Source organism: Cebus imitator, unplaced genomic scaffold (genome assembly GCF_001604975.1).
Source record: "Cebus imitator isolate Cc_AM_T3 unplaced genomic scaffold, Cebus_imitator-1.0 Scaffold159, whole genome shotgun sequence".
NCBI classification, from domain to species: domain Eukaryota; kingdom Metazoa; phylum Chordata; class Mammalia; order Primates; family Cebidae; genus Cebus; species Cebus imitator.
The window spans coordinates 6,101,571-6,119,068 of record NW_016107474.1 but is presented as its reverse complement, the minus strand read 5'-3'; the positions used below and the strand labels follow the sequence as shown (position 1 = coordinate 6,119,068).

Here is a 17,498-nt window from a genome sequence, read left to right as displayed (position 1 = left end):
GACAAGTCAGATATGAACACGGACCATGGAGTGAGCAAAGGAGCGGGCAGACAGACCCAGGCCAGGCCTCTTAACTGGAACAGCAAATCTGAGCCCTGCCGGGCTGGAAGGCACTTGTCATCTCAAAGCAGGAAACACAGTTCTGGGGAAAGACTAACTAGACGCGTAGGAGAAAGGCAGGAGAGGCCGCCACAGGGCACAAATGGGCCGGGGTAGGCTCTAAACACTCCAAAGGGGGAAGGCAGGAGCAGAAATCAGGCCTGTTGCACCTGGCCCTGTTCCATCCCACTTCCTGAACAGGCAGAGACAGTGACTGAAAGTCAGGAGGCATCGGAGACACCCTCGCCCACACTGCAAATGAGCCAGGTGCTGCAAACTGCGGGCCCCAGCCCTGTGTGGGACCTTTCCTCCCGCCACGCCAGCCAGTGGCCTTTCCAGAAGACACTTGAATCTGAGGGTGTTCTGGCAGCACACCCAACACAGATTCAAGGCCTTAGGCACAAGCTATGCGGTTGAGACAAAGAATTTCAAGGGCTTATTGTACAAATTGATGTCTCAATCAAGGAAACTACCCCATAATCAGTTCACCTGTCCCAGTGTCCCAAAATCTAAAAGGGACATGTGCCCTGAGAGAAGAGAAAGCGCTTCTGAAAAAGAATGATCAATCAGGCCAGGCACAGTGGCTTGGCACAGTGACTTGGGAGGCCCAGGTGGGAGGATCACTTGAGGCCACAAGTTCTATATCAGCCTGGGCAACACAGTGAGATCCCGTCTCTATTTTTTAAATTAAAAGCAATAAAAATTAAAAAAAAAGATCAAGGAAAAAAGAAAAGAGTGCTAAATCACATGGCTCTCTAGACTGTGCCACTCAGCTGCTCCCGGCATCTGGTAGGCCAGGGTGCCAAAGGGCAAGCCATGAGGCTGCAGGCAGCAGGGAGAGCTCTGAGCTGGGAAGACCCTGCTGGGATCTGGAACGCTGTGAGGCCTCAGAAACAGCCATCTGTGAGGGTACAGACCCAAGCACACTTCTCCCACAGAGAACGAGAAGGCAGCTGACCTGACACCAGGGCTCTGTTTGAAGGCAACGAGGAAAAGTGCCTTCTAGAATGGACACTGTGCACCACATGCAGAAGCTGCTCTCCAGGGCCTGAAAGGAAAGGGGACCTGGCCAAAGTCCTGGTGGGAAGCAGACTGCTCACGGACCTGGCCTACCCCAGGGCTCCCAGTCCATCAGAGCAACAGCCAGAGACAGGGAGCAGGGTGTGCTGCAAGAAAGCAGCATGGCCTCTGAGAAAGACAGGCAGGCACAGGAGCGCTGCTTGGTGCAGACGCGGCAGATGCAAGAGCAGACAACAGGCTTGGAACTGGGCCTGGGAGGAGAAAAAGTTGAAAGCAGCTGAGTGACAGCCCTTCATGCACAGGATGCATGCACCTCTGTTGGGTCCTTTCCACGAGGGTGGAGGGCTGATGCTAGTCACGTGATCTCCCCTCCATCTGTGACTGGCTCTTGAGTGCGGACCTTCCACTCACTGCCGCTTCACATGACAAATGCTCTCACCTTCAATGTGCCCCGGGCAAGCGGGATTCCTCTACTGACGGGCTGCACACCACGTGTCTCCCTTGGGAGACGGGAACCAGCCAGGTAGGCCCCAGTCTTAGGAAAAATGTTCTTGGGAGTAGGGGAAGCAGCAGGTGCATGCATGCGTGCGCGCACACACACACACACACACACACACACACACACACACGAGCCTATGTCACGACAGAGAGGGAGGTGCAACAGAGAAACAGCCTACCCAAATGTTGAGGTCAACACATAAAGGATGGAGGAGGCTGCGATGCCGCTAGGCGTGCGAACAAGAGGAGAGACCACAGGAGCTCCTGGGGCAGGCAGCCCAGGGGCCTGAAGTCCAGTGTGCTCTTGTAGGGGCTCAGCCCACCATTCACAGCTCTGCCCACCTTGGTTAAGGCCTGCTGCCCCCATAGCAGGAGCCAGCCCTGCTCTGCCTGGTCACACTCAGCATGGGACAGAGCAAGGTCCACCTTGCTGGTGTCCAGGAGCACAGGCCAGTCGGGGAGGTAGGGCGCCAGAGGCAGTCTGTGTGCTGTGGGAAGAAACCTGCCTCCCTGGTTGCTGAGAGAGCTGTGCTGGGGTTTCTGCAGCAGCAACCCGTTTGCAACTGTGGGTCCCCTCACAAGACAGAGCCAAGCAGGGCAGGCAGGGTCTATGGGCAAGAATGGCATTTTTCGGCCAGGAGCTGTGTCTAGGGGAAACCAGCACATCCAGGCCCTGGGCAGCCAAGGCCATTCTCTATGCCAGCTGGGCTCAGGCTCAGTCAGCCCATGTACTGCAACACCCACACCCACAGCCACAGCCTTTCAGGACCACTACGGGGACCCTGGACCTGGCTCATCCATCTCCCCCAAGACTTATGTGTTGGCAGCCAGTCCTTGTAAGAGGAGCTGGAGCGTGCCAGAGCCCTGGGTGCATGGCCTGCTGCACTCCCAGTGGCGGTGTGTATACAGGGCTATTATCCCCAGGACACCCGAAAACTCAAACTTGTGGGCAACTTCAACTCAACTCGTTCACCCAAATTGACGAACCTGAGTCTCACCGCATCTCCTTCCCCTCTGCCAGCCCTGGGTTGGTCTCCTCTTGCAAAAAAGCACCAGCTGAGGAGAGCACTTCCTACACTTAGTTGTGAAAAGATGAAACGTCTAAAATTCTAAGCCTTTAAGCACATACCTGTCCCATAAAGTTAGAGGAACAATACTTCAAACCCTATAAATTACTGAGCACTGTCACAGCCATCAGCTATGGCCAAGACACATTCGAACACGGACTGCCTGTGCAAACAACATACTACTAGAGAAGCGCTGCACTCACCAGGCGCGGTGGCTCATGCCTGTGATCCCAGCACAGTGGGAGGCTGAGATGGGCGGATCACCTGAGGTCAGGATTTGAAACAAGTCTGGCCAATATGGCAAAACCCCGTCTCTACTAAAAATACAAAAATTAGCCAGGCATGGTGGCAGGCTCCTGTAATCCCAGCTACACAGGAGGCTGAGGCAGGAGAATTGCTTGAACCTGGGGGACGGAGGCTGCGGCGAGCCGAGACGGCACCACTGCACTCCAGCCTGGGTGACAGAGCAGACTCCATCTTAAAAAAAAAAAAAAAAAAAAGAAACAAAAAACAAAACCAGTTCAGTTCAGCTGCTCTGCCCCTTGCTCAGTTCCTTTCAGTTCAATAGCTCTGGAAAGTATCATTCAGGAGGACTTTGGGCTGTTTCTCCCCAAAACACTCATAACTTTTCCAACGGGATCAACTGCCAAGAAAACCCCATCTACCCATACCTCAGATCACAGATAACAGTACTTTCCCCTCAACCTGAAAGCCAGATTAATTTAATGTACAAAGACGTGTGCTGGCTTTGTCAGAAACTGAGGCGCTATGACACAGAGCCCTGTGGACCCAGCCTCCACCAGTCTTTTCAGGGACACGTCCAAAGAGGCGTGGCCCAGTCAGGCTGGTCTTGAACTCCTGACCTCAGGTGATCCGCCCGCCTTGGCCTCCAAAGTGCTTGGTGTCCTCACCAGGGGACAGGCTCTAGGGCCAACATTAAAATGCCGACAAGAACATTCAGAACCAGATGGAAACTTTCCTCATTCTTTTCAGTCCAAAAACATGAAAAGAATGGAAACCCACGCAGTTTCTGGTTGAACAGTAACTTGAATATCACTCAAAGACGGCAAAGACAAGGGAAAACATTACCTTCTCCACTCCTAGAACCTAAAAACGCTGGGCACTTGGCCTTTTTCTACAACCCAAGCAATCCCAGTAGCTGGCTGGCCAGCGGCCACAGAAACCCTGCTGTCAGTTTCTGGAGCTGCCAACTTTCACACTTGACTTCTGGGTCTTCCTTTCCAATCACTTTGGGACTGGCCCCCAAACAAGCCTCTCATTCTCCTGCACGCCTGTCCCGCCACCATCTCTAGTAACAAATCACCAAGTCAATCCCATGCAGCCCCTCCCTCCCCGCACAGGCCTGCGTCAGGCTGCTGGGCCAGGCACCCTGCGACGCTCTGCTCCATCATACTCACGTCTATCTCCCCATCATCGATTTCTCCGTCGTCGTCCTCTTTTCTTTTCTCCTTGGCAGCCTCCAGGGATTCCTTTTCACCCAGGCTCGGAACAGCAGCCTGCCCCTCCTCCCCAGGAGCACCTTCGGCCTTCTCTTCATCATCCTCGGCCCCAGCTTTCTCGGCCTCATCCTCCTGGACGGGGGGAGCCGGCTCCTCGGGAACCTCCTCGTCGTAGTCTAACTCATGCTCATCCAGCTCCCTGGTGACTGACGAGGCCTCGTCCCTCAGGTCGCTTGTCCGGTCTTCCTCCCCTTCGTCCCCCTCCTCCTCGCACGGGGAGCTGGTCAGGCCCCGGCTCAGCTCATTCACCTCTGAGTCCTGGTCTTGGGATTTAGGCTCACTTGCCTGGTCCTCCTCATCGGAACGATTCTCTTCCTCCTCCTGGCCCGGCCCCCTGGCTGCACTTTCCTCATCCTCCAAATCAGAAGCCCTCACCCCCACTCCGTCCAAATCCTGATCGGACCCGCTGTCCCTCAGAATGTCATCATCCGAGAGCCCCTGTGGCTGCTCTTCATCCTCTGGAGAGCGAGGATCCCGTTCAGGGCTCTCGGCCACATCCATCGGTACCCACGGTTCTGCAAAAGAGAGAACACAGATTTACAGCCTTTAGCAAAATTGTAAACAAACCGTGTCCTCACTTTTCTGGCCTTGCTTAGCCCCACACGACCCTGACCCAAGTCCCACACTCCACTCTGCAGAGAAGCACGGGCCACAACTCCACTCCATGAGGCGAGACTCTGCTGGGCTAAGCTGGATGTTAAGTGCCTCCCGTTTTTAGCAATCGCACAAAACGAGAAGAGGCAGAATGAGGCGTAGCCCAGCACAGCCCTTCCCCACTCAAGGGCAGCACACACAAGTTCACATAAAGTGAGCAACAAGATATGGACTACAAGGGACAGCTGTCTGAATTCTTTTTTTTTTTTAAAAGACGGGGTTTCACCATGTTGGTCAGGCTGGTCTTGAACTCCCGACCTCAGGTGATCCGCCCACCTTGGCCTCCAAAGTGTTTGGATTACAGGCGTGAGCCACCACGCCCGGCCTGTCTGAATTCTTAAGAGTATTTACTTTTGAAATTCAAGATAAACTGTATCATGGAATGAGAGAGCAAAACTGCAGGCCCATGTCTGACCATTTTTCTGGAGTCATTCCGAAGCAGGAAGCTAGGCCAGCCTTCGGCAGTTTCCAGGTCTGGAGCCTGTTCTGTTACTCAACACACTTCTCAAAGGTTGGCCTCTGACGGCCTCTCAGAATCCCCTTTGGTGCCCTTTAAAGATAAAAATATGCACCTTTTAAATTTACACTTTTAATAGGACAACCTGTTTAAAGACGCATTGTATCACGAGTTGGTATCTAAACCTACAGTTAAACATTTTTTTTTTCTTTTTATCTTTTTTGCTGTTAATGGAAATCATTAAAATTAAGCACACATTAGAACAAAATTGGCCAGGTGCAGTGGCTCATGCCTGTAATCTCAGCACTTTGGGAGGCTGAGGTGGACAGATCACTTGAGTCCAGGAGTTCTAGAACAGCAAAACCCCATCTCTACAAAAAAAATACAAAATTAGCTTGGTGTGATAGGGCAGCACCTGTATGTAGTCGCGGCTACTTGGGAGGCTGAGGTGGGAGGATCGCTGGAGCCTAGGAGGTCGAGGCTGCACTTCAGCCTGGGTGACAGAGTAAGACTCTGTCTCAAATAAAAACAAAAAAAAACCCTCCAAAAACCCAAATAATTTAAAATTAATCACTTTATAAAAACTAAATGGGCCGGGCGTGGTGGCTCATGCCTGTAATCCCAGCACTTTGGCAGGCCAAGGCGGGTGGATCACCTGAGGTTAGAAGTTCAAGATCAGCCTGGTCAACATGGTGAAACCCTATCTCTATCAAAAATACAAAAAATTAGATGGGCATGGTGGTGCCTGTAATCCCAGCTATTTGGGAAGCTGAAGCAGGAGAATCGCTTGAAACCAGGAGGCAGAGGTTGCAGTGAGCCAAGAATGCACCACTGCACTCTGGCCTGGGCAACAGGAGTGAAACTCCGTGTCAAAAAATAAAAAAAAATTAAAAACCCTAAATGATTAGCAACATAGATTTGCATACCAACCAATCCATTTTAATTCACTTGAAAGTAGGCAGTTCCGAAAATGATTCACTTTTTGGTTTTCTACACTATCCAGTTACTATCCAGACTACTGGGCAGAATTACAAAAAAGTCAGTCCTAAGCCAGGTGTGGTGGCGTGTGCCTGTAATCCCAGCTATGTGGGAGGCTGAGGTGGGAGGATCATTTGAGCCCAGGAGTTCGAGTCCAGCCTGGAAAACATGTGAGACCCTCCTCTCTCTTTTATTAAAGGTAGTCCCAAACTGGTATACACTGCTGAAAGTGGGAAAGGCAAGGGGCCGATCCCCAAATAGTACCATAGGGGCGCTTGCTGCTAAGGCCTCTATGCTTTCATTGCTGAAGATTGGGACTGTATGTGGAGTTGTAGAAGTAGGTCACCAGTGGCAAACTGGCAATCCCCTCTCTTGCCTAGCTAATGACACTAGTAACATCGTATACTATCTGTACAATTTTTATTACAATGTATACTTAAACATCTTCCCTACAGAAGGGCAGGTACTTTACATCTCCCCAGCTGCCTAAGTGGAGCACCTGGTTCCCAGTAGGATGTCCCAAGCTGAACTGAGTTTCATATATGACAAATTCTGATTCACATGTCTAATGTTAACCTTGGAAACAAAGTTATCTCTTAAACCAACTTTTATGCAAAACTAAATGTCCCCTCAAACTAGTTTTTTTTTTTTTGGAAAGAAGTTTTGCTCTTGTTGCCCAGGTTGGAGTGCAGTGGTGCAATCTCGGCTCACCACAACCTCCACCTTCCAGATTCAAACGATTCTCTTGCCTCAGCCTCCCAAGTAGCTGGGATTACAGGCACATGCCACCATGTTCGGCTAATTTTGTATTTTTAGTTGAGATGGGGTTTCTCCATGTTGGCCAGGCTGGTCTCAAACTCCCGACCTCAAGTGATCCGTCTACCTCGGCCTCCAAAAGTGCTGGGATTATAGGTATGAGCCACTGTGTTTAAAAATCACACAACTGGTCTGGTGCAGTGGCTCACGCCTGTAATCCCAGCACTTTGGGATGCCAAGGCGGGTGGATCACAAGGTCAAGAGTTCAAGACCAGCCTGGCCAACATGGTGAAGCCTCGTCTCTACTAAAAATTACAAAAAAATTATCTGGGCATGGTGGCATATGCCTGTAATCCCAGCTACCCAAAAGGCTGAGGCAGGAGAATTGTGAGAATCGTTTGAACCTGGGAGGTGGAGGTTGCAGTGAGCCAAGATTGTGCCACTGTACTCCAGGCTGGGTAACAGAGTGAGACTCTGTCTCAAAAAAAAAAAAAAAAAAAAAAAAAAAAAAAAAAAAAAAAAAAAAAAAAAAAAAAATCACACAATTGTTACTTTGCAGACAGAAAACACACACCTGTGCCTGCCACTGGCTTTGAAACAGGCTTCCCCCCTACAAAGCAATGCTTTGTACAGACTCTCAAAATTCAGACAGCCCTTTTCCAAGGCTCAGGCACAAACTGGTGTGCACTTTGATTTCACTGTGATGACTGGGCCCAAGCAAATGCTTTTTTGATATTTTGACAAGCTTGAAATGAAACGGAAGGATAAGAAATGGGAGGGTAGGAAACAGAATAGGGTAAACGAAAGAAAAAGAGTGCTTAACTTCAAATATCTGAACTAACACAAGTGGTCCCAGGCAGCAGGAAGGCTGCCTTTCAGTGTGCTTTCCCTCCTGAGACATGAGGACCGCGCAAACTGTGGGCTTCTAAGTCAAAACCCAAAGCCGAGCTCTACTGCTTCCTAGGTTACATACACTCGCCACACTTCAGTTTCTTCATCTGAAATACGGGACATCATCATCCACTTTAGCGGGATGTTACAATGATGTGATGAGATTCCTCTGACAATATGCCTGGAACATGTGTGATGCGTGTTCACTAAAACTGAACTGATGTGAGGGTGAGCAGATGCAACCGTCAGCTTAAAACCATACTCCCACCACGCCTGTCGGATTCTGCTCAAGTCTCTCCAGGCACTAAGGAGTCATTCACTGTTTCAACGACTACCTGAGCACCTACTTCATATACAATGGCAATGCTGACGCCACTTCTGCAGTAAAACCAAGAGCCACCACCATTTCCTCACAGACTAATCAGCCACGTGAATACCTTATTTCTGCACGTTATTCTGATTCCTCACACCAATCTTCTAAATACGTGATGGTCCCTTTTATAAATGGGGAAACCAAGGCCCTAACATTACTGAGTGGATATCCAGGGATGCAGCTCAGACCAACCTGACAAGCCTGTGCTTCAGCACAGCGCTCTAGACGAGGGAAGGAACCCACTGCTCCCTGTGTGGGCAACAACCCCCACGTTTAACCACTGTTTCTAGAGGAAAGGGGGGCCCAAGTTCCAAAATGATTTTCTAAATATTTTTGGAACACAGGCCATGCATAAATTGGTAGCAGATTTTGCCACTTTTCTCTTTTAAAGTTTTGTGCTGCTCCATCCACATTCCTATCCCAGTCCTTTCAAATGCCCAAACTATACATTTCCATAAAGACGGAAATGCTACTGTATAATCTGTACAGACTACTAGTTTAAAAATAATGAGTTTGGCTGAGCACAGTGGCTCATGCCTGTAATCCCAACACTTTGGAAGGCCAGGCAGGTGGATCACCTGAAGTCGGCAGTTCAAGACCAGCCTGACTGACACGGAAAAATGCTGTCTCTACTAAAAATACAAAATTAGATGGGCGTGGTGGCATACGCCTGTAATCCCAGCTACTCTGGAGGCTGAGACAGCAGAATTGCTTGAATCTGGGAGGCGGAGGCTGTGGTGAGCTGAGATCTTGCCACTGCACCCCAGCCTTGGCAACAAGAGCAAAACTCCATCTCAAAAATGAATAAATAAATAAAATAAATAAAATGAGTTTATAGAGATCCAAGTGGTGAAATCCAAGAATTTTAAACTTGTCTGAAATTCAAGCATTAGGCCCATAAACTGGACATGATCCAGTAACTCCTATGTCACTGGTGTCTTCTGGGGATCACAAAATGCTCTGAGATGAAGTATATGGCTCCTCTCCCTAAAAGGGAAAAATATACAGAAAAGCCGAATATACACAATTTATCCTCCACTTTAGGGAGTTCAAACCCTCCAAGGCCCACCCATGGGCTCAGCCTAAGAACTCCTGCCTTGGTACACTAAACATTCTTCTTCTGCATCTGCACACATACCACACTGTATTGCAGCTACTGACTCTCAAGTCTGCTGGGAAACCCTTCCATCTCTCCCTAGCAGAGTGCCTAAGTGGGAGGGCTCAGATTAGGCAAAGGGCTGGCATTTGGCAACACTGCTACCACTGAAAAGGGGCACCATTAACAATTACAACAGGCACAAACAGGGGCTTTGCTAGGCACATGGGGGCCCTTAGGAGGCCCTGGCAAGCTCCTGAGTAAAAGAGTCAGTGTCTTCTTTCCCATGGAACCTCCTAGGGTTTTACTATCAGAGGCTACACAAAGGTGAACACCTTTTAGAGAATAACATGCTGATGAATCTATGTTTATGAGATGCAATCTGAGCCACACCTAGTGGCACAGGAGGGAAGCAATGTCACTGGGAATCAGGAGAAATACAATCAATTTGGCAGGTCTCTGACTATGCCGGCTGCTAGGAAGGGAAAAGCAGCCTCTTAAGTGTACACAACGATATAGAGGGTCCTCTGGCCAAGTCTCAAGTGACACCATGTTTGCAGTTTGTGCTCAGTTTGGTCTTCCTACACTATCACTCTACAATGGAAGATTCTCAGCATGATTTAGAACGAAATCCCCAGTCCTCTGATCCACAAGATGGGTGAACCTGCCTGAGAAGTGAAATAGCAAGTGCCCACAGTCCCACCTCTGCTGCTTTCCGCAGCTGGCGGATGATACTTGATAAATGTTTGTTGAATACATAACAAAAATCTTGTTACTTGAGGAACTATCTGTTGCATGCCATAAAATAATTTAAAATAAGTGCCTAATTTGTAAAAGATGATACCAGAATTCAGACACAAGAGTAGGTGCTACTGGTCAGGCACGGCGGCTCACGCCTGTTATCCCAGCACTTTGAGAGGGCGAGGCGCGCAGATCACTGAGGTCAGGAGTTTGAAAGCAACCTGGCTGACATGGCGAAACTCTGTCTGTACTAAAAAAAAAAATACAAAAATTGGCTGGGCATTGCGGCGGGTGCCTGTAATCCCAGCTACTCAAGAGGATAAGGCAAGAGAATCGCTTGAACCTGGGAAGAGGAGGTTGCAGTGAGCCGAGATCATGCCACTGCACTCCAGCCTGGGCAACAGAGCAAGGCATGGTCTCTAAATAATAATGATAATAATAATAATAATAATAATAATAAAGAATAGGTGCTACCTCCCTTCCCAGCAGCCCCTCTGGGAGGATGCATAGATTCCAATGGCACTGCTGACGTACAGAACATTTGGGGACCTTCTCATTTCGAATGACCTTCCAACCCTGCAGAAGTCTTCTGGGATTCTCAGTGGTGGCGAATCTTCCTCCTCTCAAGCTGGTCACTTTGAGAAAGTGCTGCAAGTCAGTGCCTTACCTGATAAGGTGAGCTACCAAACACGTAAATCAACTTTTGGTCAAACCTGGAGTGCGACTACTGAGTAAGCCCGAGTTTCCCACATGACTACATTTTTACTACAAAAGCAGCAGTTCTGCAGAGGTTTTGGCAAAGAAGCACCAAGGAAATACCAACCAGCTTAACATTTTGGGGCAATTACTTTCAATAGAGCAGTCCCTATTTGAATGCCTACGTTCTGGTACATCTGGTTAAAATTCTGACTCATAACCTCATGAACTAATAATATCTAAATGAAGGTTATCAAGGTTAGTGACAGACTCCACTCGCAAAATGACCAAGCTTGACCACAAAAGTCCTTGATAAAGAGGTACTCACCTTAAGATGCTCTGTAGCTGTGATAAAATACAAATTTCTAAACACGATCTGGGCCATTTGCTTTCTGGAGTGACTTACCATTTGCTTTCTGGAGTGACTGCACAAAACTTTCTTACAACATTTGAGCATGTCCCATCTAAAACCGAAGAGTTTCTAGCTCTGGGACACATCTGACTGGTTCCAGGGCAGGCTGGGCTCCCTACTGCCCTCAGATAGTAAAAACATCATGCAAAGACTCTCCTCCCAAGGCTTGGAAGTGGGATTGTGCGTTGGTCCAGGCTCGCCCAGAGAATCCCAAATACTGAACGGGAAAGAACGACTCTACAGACAACCCAGGCTGGAAGTGAGCCTCACAGGAGAAATGATGAGCGCCCTGCTGTGCCGCAAACGGTACTTCAGATGCCAAATGCCCTCTTTTTCCATTTTCCCAAATGGGTCTGAAGAATGACCTACGCTTGCAAATAAGTTAGCGGAACAAAGCCCATTTAAAACGGTCAATCGCTCTACCCGGCAAACTCAACTGTCATAAAGTCTTCAGGAAAACTTAATTTTTGGCAGGAGCAAGGCTGTAAGTCTCGGTTCTTCCAACCTCAGAGCTGCAATTAATTTATGTCAAGGACCTGGCACCTCTGATCTCCTAATCCAAGGGGCAAGGAAGTTACACATTCCTAAGAGACCGGCGCGCGTCCCACGGCAATCAGTGCGTCCAACCTGTGCACACTTTGAAGCTGCGGAGCAAGTTCCAAGAGGCTCACAAAGAGCTCAAAGTTCCCCGAAGAGCCCATCAACAGCCCGGGCTGACCTACTCCGGAGGTGAACCTGGGCGCCTCTCGCCGCCCCTTGGCGGGCGGCACACATGTGCCACGCGAGTGGCCCGGAAGAGAAATGACAGCTCCAGGAAAATAAACTCCGCCGCGGGCCGCGGAGGCAGCGCGCGAGGACCGCGGACGCCGTGGGCGCCCCAGGACCGCGGGGCCGGCTTGCGGACGGAACGCGGGGTGGTGCCTGTCTCAGCGTCCCCCTCCTTGGGCCCGAGGGCCACGCTTCGGTCCGTGGTCGCGCACGGCCGGAGGCGCGCCGGGCTCCCGGGCCTCACTCCCGCCGCCGCCGCCGCCTCGGCGGCCTCCTCCTCCCGCCGCCGCTAGCCCGGCCTCCCGCCTGCCGCCCGGCCCTAGCTTACCTCAGCGCTTGGGCGGAGACGGGGCCACGGCTCCGCTGGAGTCGGAGCGGCGTGGAGAAGACGTCCCTTGGCCCTTCCGCTTCTCACAGGCTCTGGCTTCAGTCTCGACGCGGGCGGAACAAACGGGATCCACTACCCGCGGGGGCCGGCCATTGTGCGACGTCATCAGGCCGCGACGGTCGTCCTGCGGCCGGCGGGCTTCCCTCCCTCGCCCCGCCCCCTCCAACTTCCTTCCGGCCTCCGCGCGGCTCCGCCCCCGCGGCGCGCGCTCGGCCGGCGCGCGCTCGCCGAGTCCCCGCCTACAGCGCAGGCGCCACAGGCGGTCTGCGCCTCCTGCGGCTGGCGTCAGGATCCGGGCCTGCGCACTGGGCTACCCGCGCCTGCGCAGTGGGCTACGCGCGCGTGCACACTAGGCTGCGCGTGCACACGGGGCTACCCGCGCGTGCACACTGGGCTACCCGCGCCCGCCTGGTCACGTGGCGAGGCTCTGGCTCCGCCGTGGTTCTTCATTGGGGATGATCGAGTTCCTCAAAGTGGAAAACTTAAGGCGGTTTTCGTCGGGCCGGTATCTCCTGCTTTATTGAATGTTGATACTAAATGCTTAGCTCCGGAATTATTTTTTCAGATACTGACTTTAGCGAAAAGGCCTAACAATTCTTAGCTTTCCCTTGGGCTGCGTGGCTCCCCGCGCGGTTCCCCGCGGGCGGCGTCAGCGAGGGCGCCTGTCCCGCGTCCGACTCAGCGCGGCGCCGCCGGGGGCGTCCGGGGCTGGAGCCGTGCGAGCTGCTCCAGGCCGGAGGGCCGGGCCGAGACTAGGCCCGCGGTTTCATTCTGCCCTGGCCCCTGCCGACGATGTGGCTGGTCCTGGGGATCTCAGGGCTTCGCTCACCCCATTTTCCTCCGTATCCCCCAGGTGGAAGCAAGAGGGCTGGATGTCCGTGCCGTGGCGTGTGAGGCGGCCAGCACGAAGAGCGAAGCCCAGACCCATGCGGCGACAGGGGTGAGCCGTGTAAACTGAGTACAGCAAGCCAGTCACAAAAGGACAAAGACTGTGCCGTTCCATGCTATGGACCGAATTCTGCCCCGAACGTCTGTCTGTGAAGCCTTCATCTCCAGTGTGACTGCGTTTGGAGACAGGGCCTTTAGGGAAGTAATTAGTTTAATTGAGATGATAAGGGTGGGGTCCTGATCTGATAGAATCAGTGTCCTTCGAACAAGCACGGAAAGCCCGGCACGGCGGCTCACACCTGTATTCCTAGCACTTTCGGAGGCCAAGGTGGGAGAACCACCTAAGTCTAGGAGTTTGAGACTAGCCTGGGCAACAAAGCAAGACCCCGGTGTCTACAAAAAAAAAAAAAAAAAAAAATTAGCAGGGCATGGTGGCAAGTGCCTGTAGTTCCGGGAACTTGGGAGGATGAGACGAGAAGATTGCTTGAACTGAGTTCAATGATTGCAGTGAGCTGTGACTGCACCACTGTATTCCAGCAGCCTGGGTGACAGTGAGACCCAGGCTAAGAGACACCGAAGAGCTCTCTGTTGCCCCTGTACTGTCTCCCTCTCTGCCGACCACATCAGGACACAGTGAGAAGGCAGCCGTCTGCAGGAAGAGTGTCTCTCCAGAACCCGACCACGTGTGCCCAGGATCACCAGACTTCCAGCCTGCAGAGCAAGGAGGAAATGTGTCTTGTTTAAGCCACAAAGTCTATGGTATTTTGTTAAGGCAGCCCAAGTTAACCAATACATTCCTTTTTTTCTTTTTTGTTTTCGAAACGGAGTCTTGCTCTGTCGCCCAAGCACACAGTGGCCCCAGCTGGGCACAGTGCCCCTCTGTGTACCCACTGTGCTTACCCCATCAAGGGGTGTCCTGCCCATCAGCTGCGAGATCCTGGGGGCAGGCCAATCCAACATTTGCAAAATATGGGGGTGGAGGGATGGAGAAAATGGCTGAGATGGGATTAGGACCCAGACTTTTCTGAATCTAAGCTTAAACCACTGAACTTTGAGCAAGGGGTTCCAGGTGTGAAGATGCAACCAGTGTTCCCTTAAACCTCTGTTTTGCTACTCTGCCAAGTGGGGCTGTTCACACCTCCTGCCTCCCTCCAGAAGGGAATGGAGAGGCAAGCAGGGGCCAACACAAAGACTTTTCCAGGATTTACGAAGCCTCTCTGTTCATGGCAGACCCCTGGCCCAGGCTTCCCAAACAACCCCTGAGAGGCACTTCCGCCATGATCTCCAGCCTAGAGCTTGGAATAGAAGCTGGACAGTCACAGGGCTGGGCTTTCACCCCAGACACTTGGACCTCAAAACCCCATACCGAACGAGCTGTGCCCAGATTACAGGACGCTGGTTGTTAGGGCTACGTAAGAAGAATGAGAATTCAACCCTGGGGACTTTGGGTCATGTTGGAAGCAGCCCTGACACACCAGTTGGCGCCTTCTGCTCACTCTGTGCCGACAAGACAGGGTCCCACCCAGCAGGGCCCCTTGGTCAGTTGAGGAACATAATAAGTCTGTGTGGTGATCACCATCCATGTAAAGGAGCGGCCAGCGCTGGCTGTGACAGACATTTGCCTGGCTGAATCTGAATTTCATGAACAGTCAACTCTGCTGGTCACAGCCTCTCTGGAAAACAATGTGACTTTAAAAGAAGAAGTGCCCTGGGGCCAGCAGTGCCACCCGCAGCAGGTTCTCAAAGTGGCGCCCTGGGCGAGCAGCCTCAGTATCCTGGCGGGGTTGCTGTGAATGCATCTTCCTGGGCCCTGCCGCAGAGCGGCTGCGCCCCCAACTCTGGGAGTGGGGCCCTGTGGTCCATGAACAGTTCTCAGGGGATTTTGATACCTGGTGGCACAGGTGGACCACTGGACAGGGGTGTCATCTGCCCATGGGCACCAGAGACACGAACAAGGACACAGCAGGTCTGTGAGTCATAACTGAAAGAACAAAGGGAAAAACCGAAAGACCCAGATGCTGATCAACAGATGACAGTAATATTGTAGTGTAATATGGTACAATGTTTGCAACATTGTAGTTAAAAATGCTAATACATGAACCTCCAGTGTGTATACCTACATAAGAGAAAATGAGTTGTTGAAAATAGATGCTCACTGCTGCAAAGAAAAATCACAGAGACAAAGGATCTTTCAGCAACACAAGCTTTACTTCCTGGACTGCAGGAAGGGGACCCTTGCTAGCCATCATGCCACGAGAGTACAAAGAACAAAGGAAAACACACAAATGTATCCGTTACGCGTGTGGGGTCGTCCTTGCTGCTGTGTCTGATCTCTGTTGGCTGGAGCCAGACCTCACAATCTAAACCAAAACTCGATTGGCTAACAACTTAAAACTTTTCTAAACAGGTAAAAGCAATGGAGAGCTGGGACATGCCTGTGAGCACGTCCAGAACAGACACCTTGGTTAACGTACAAGGGTACAGAATGTACTACGTGCCTGTAAGCACGGCATGTCTGACAGCTACATAGGACAGGGCTTCACAAAGTTATTAGCACACTTACTCTTTAACAAGAAAGGAAACTTTTTCTTTTTTTTCTTTATATATATATTTTAAATAAAGACAGGGTTTCACCATGTTGGTCAGGCTGGTCTTGAACTCCTGACCTTGGGTGATCCGCCCGCCTTGGCCTCCAAAGTGCTTGGATTACAGGCATGAGCCACCTCGCCCAGCCAAAGGAAACTTTAAAAAGGAACTTTTCTAATTCTCATTATTGATGGGTAAAGACCATCGATAATGTTGAAGGAAAAAGTCAGGTGTGACAGAAGCAGATAGGGTGGTCACACTTCTATAAACTTAAAATCATGAGCATTTTTGGTGAGGATGTAGGGCACCCAGAGCATGCGCCTATAATCCCGGCTACTCAAGAGGCTGAGGCAGAAGCATTGCTTGAAGCTGGGAGGCAGAGGTTGCAGTGAGCTGAGATCGTGCCACTGCACTCCAGCCTGGGCAACAAGAGTGAGACTCTGTCTTGAAAAAAAAAAAAGGGGGAAAGAGAAAGAGAGACTTGGGCTGGCATGCTCTTGCCCTGTTGCCATGTGGTGCCCTCTGCTGTGTTACGGTCTGTGGAGGAGCTCTCCAGACGCCGGCAGCGTGCCCGGGACCCAGCCTCCAGAACTGCAAGAAACAAACCTCTCTTCTCTATACATTACCCAGTCTTAGTTGCAGCAACAGGAAACAGACTAAGACACCCTGTAACTTTTTTTTTGAGAGTCTCGCTCTGTGGCCCCGCTCCAGAAGCCTGTGACCGTGCTCACCAAACTGCAGCCTGTGTACAGCCGGAACTGGGCCGTGCTGCTCCTCTGTGACTTCCTGGAAGAGATGAGCTCCAACGTCCAGCAAAAGGCACATCCAAGATGGCTGACGGCAGTGTGACTCATTACACTCCAGACTAGAAGGAACGCCACGGTGCTTCAGTGACAGAAGGATAAACCAGCCGTGGTATAACCCCCACGCCATGGAATATCGTACGGAAACAAAAGGGACACGCTACACCTGCATACGACGTGGATCTCACAGGTGGGATGCTGCGCAGAAGCCGGACACAAATACGCCAGCTGGCATTGGTACGACTCCGTGATAGGCACGCCAGCAATGATGGCAGTGCCCGGGAGCCTGCAGTGGGGCTGAAGTCAGTAGCTGGACCTGGCTGGGATGTTTTATTTTTAAGCTGGAGTCCATTATGTTTGTTTATTTATTTAGTTCATAGAGACGGGGGGTCTCACTGTGTTGCCCAGGCTGGTCTCAAACTCCGGGCCTCAAGCGATCTTCCCACCTTGGCCTTCCAAAGTGCTGGGATTGCAGGTGTGAGCCACTGCATCAGGCCATTATTGTTATTAGTACTTAAAAATATTTAGTAAACTTTTTTTTTTTGCCTAAAACCGCTTCATTTGGAGAAGAGAAGCCAGGCGGAATGTGGCGTGTCAGGGCTATGGGAGAGCCCCCGTCTTCTTCCAGAGCAGGAAGTGCGTAAATGACTTTTAAGCCTAATTTCCGGGGTGGTAAAACTTCTGCATAAAGTACAAATATGTAAGGTTCCATGATGGCAGCCATGGCACATTACATATCTGCGCAAACCCACATAACGTGCAACACCCAGAGTGAACCATGGTGTACACTATGGACTTAAGGAAATG

At 51.1% G+C, this 17,498-nt stretch overlaps 1 protein-coding gene across 2 annotated transcripts in view; it reads right to left on the bottom strand.

The window, feature by feature from the left end:
- ZC3H18 (zinc finger CCCH-type containing 18) overlaps positions 1-12,566 on the bottom strand; it is a 66,262-nt gene extending 53,696 nt beyond the window's left edge. For both annotated transcript variants that reach the window (XM_037743938.1, XM_017543712.2), the window contains exons 1-2: positions 12,355-12,566; positions 4,103-4,719 (exon numbers count right to left, since the gene is read on the bottom strand). In XM_037743938.1, coding sequence (XP_037599866.1) covers positions 4,103-4,705 — 603 coding nt within the window. In that variant the 5' untranslated portion in view covers positions 4,706-4,719; positions 12,355-12,566. The remainder of the gene's footprint in view (positions 1-4,102; positions 4,720-12,354) is intronic.
- Between the last annotated feature and the right edge of the window lie 4,932 nt (positions 12,567-17,498).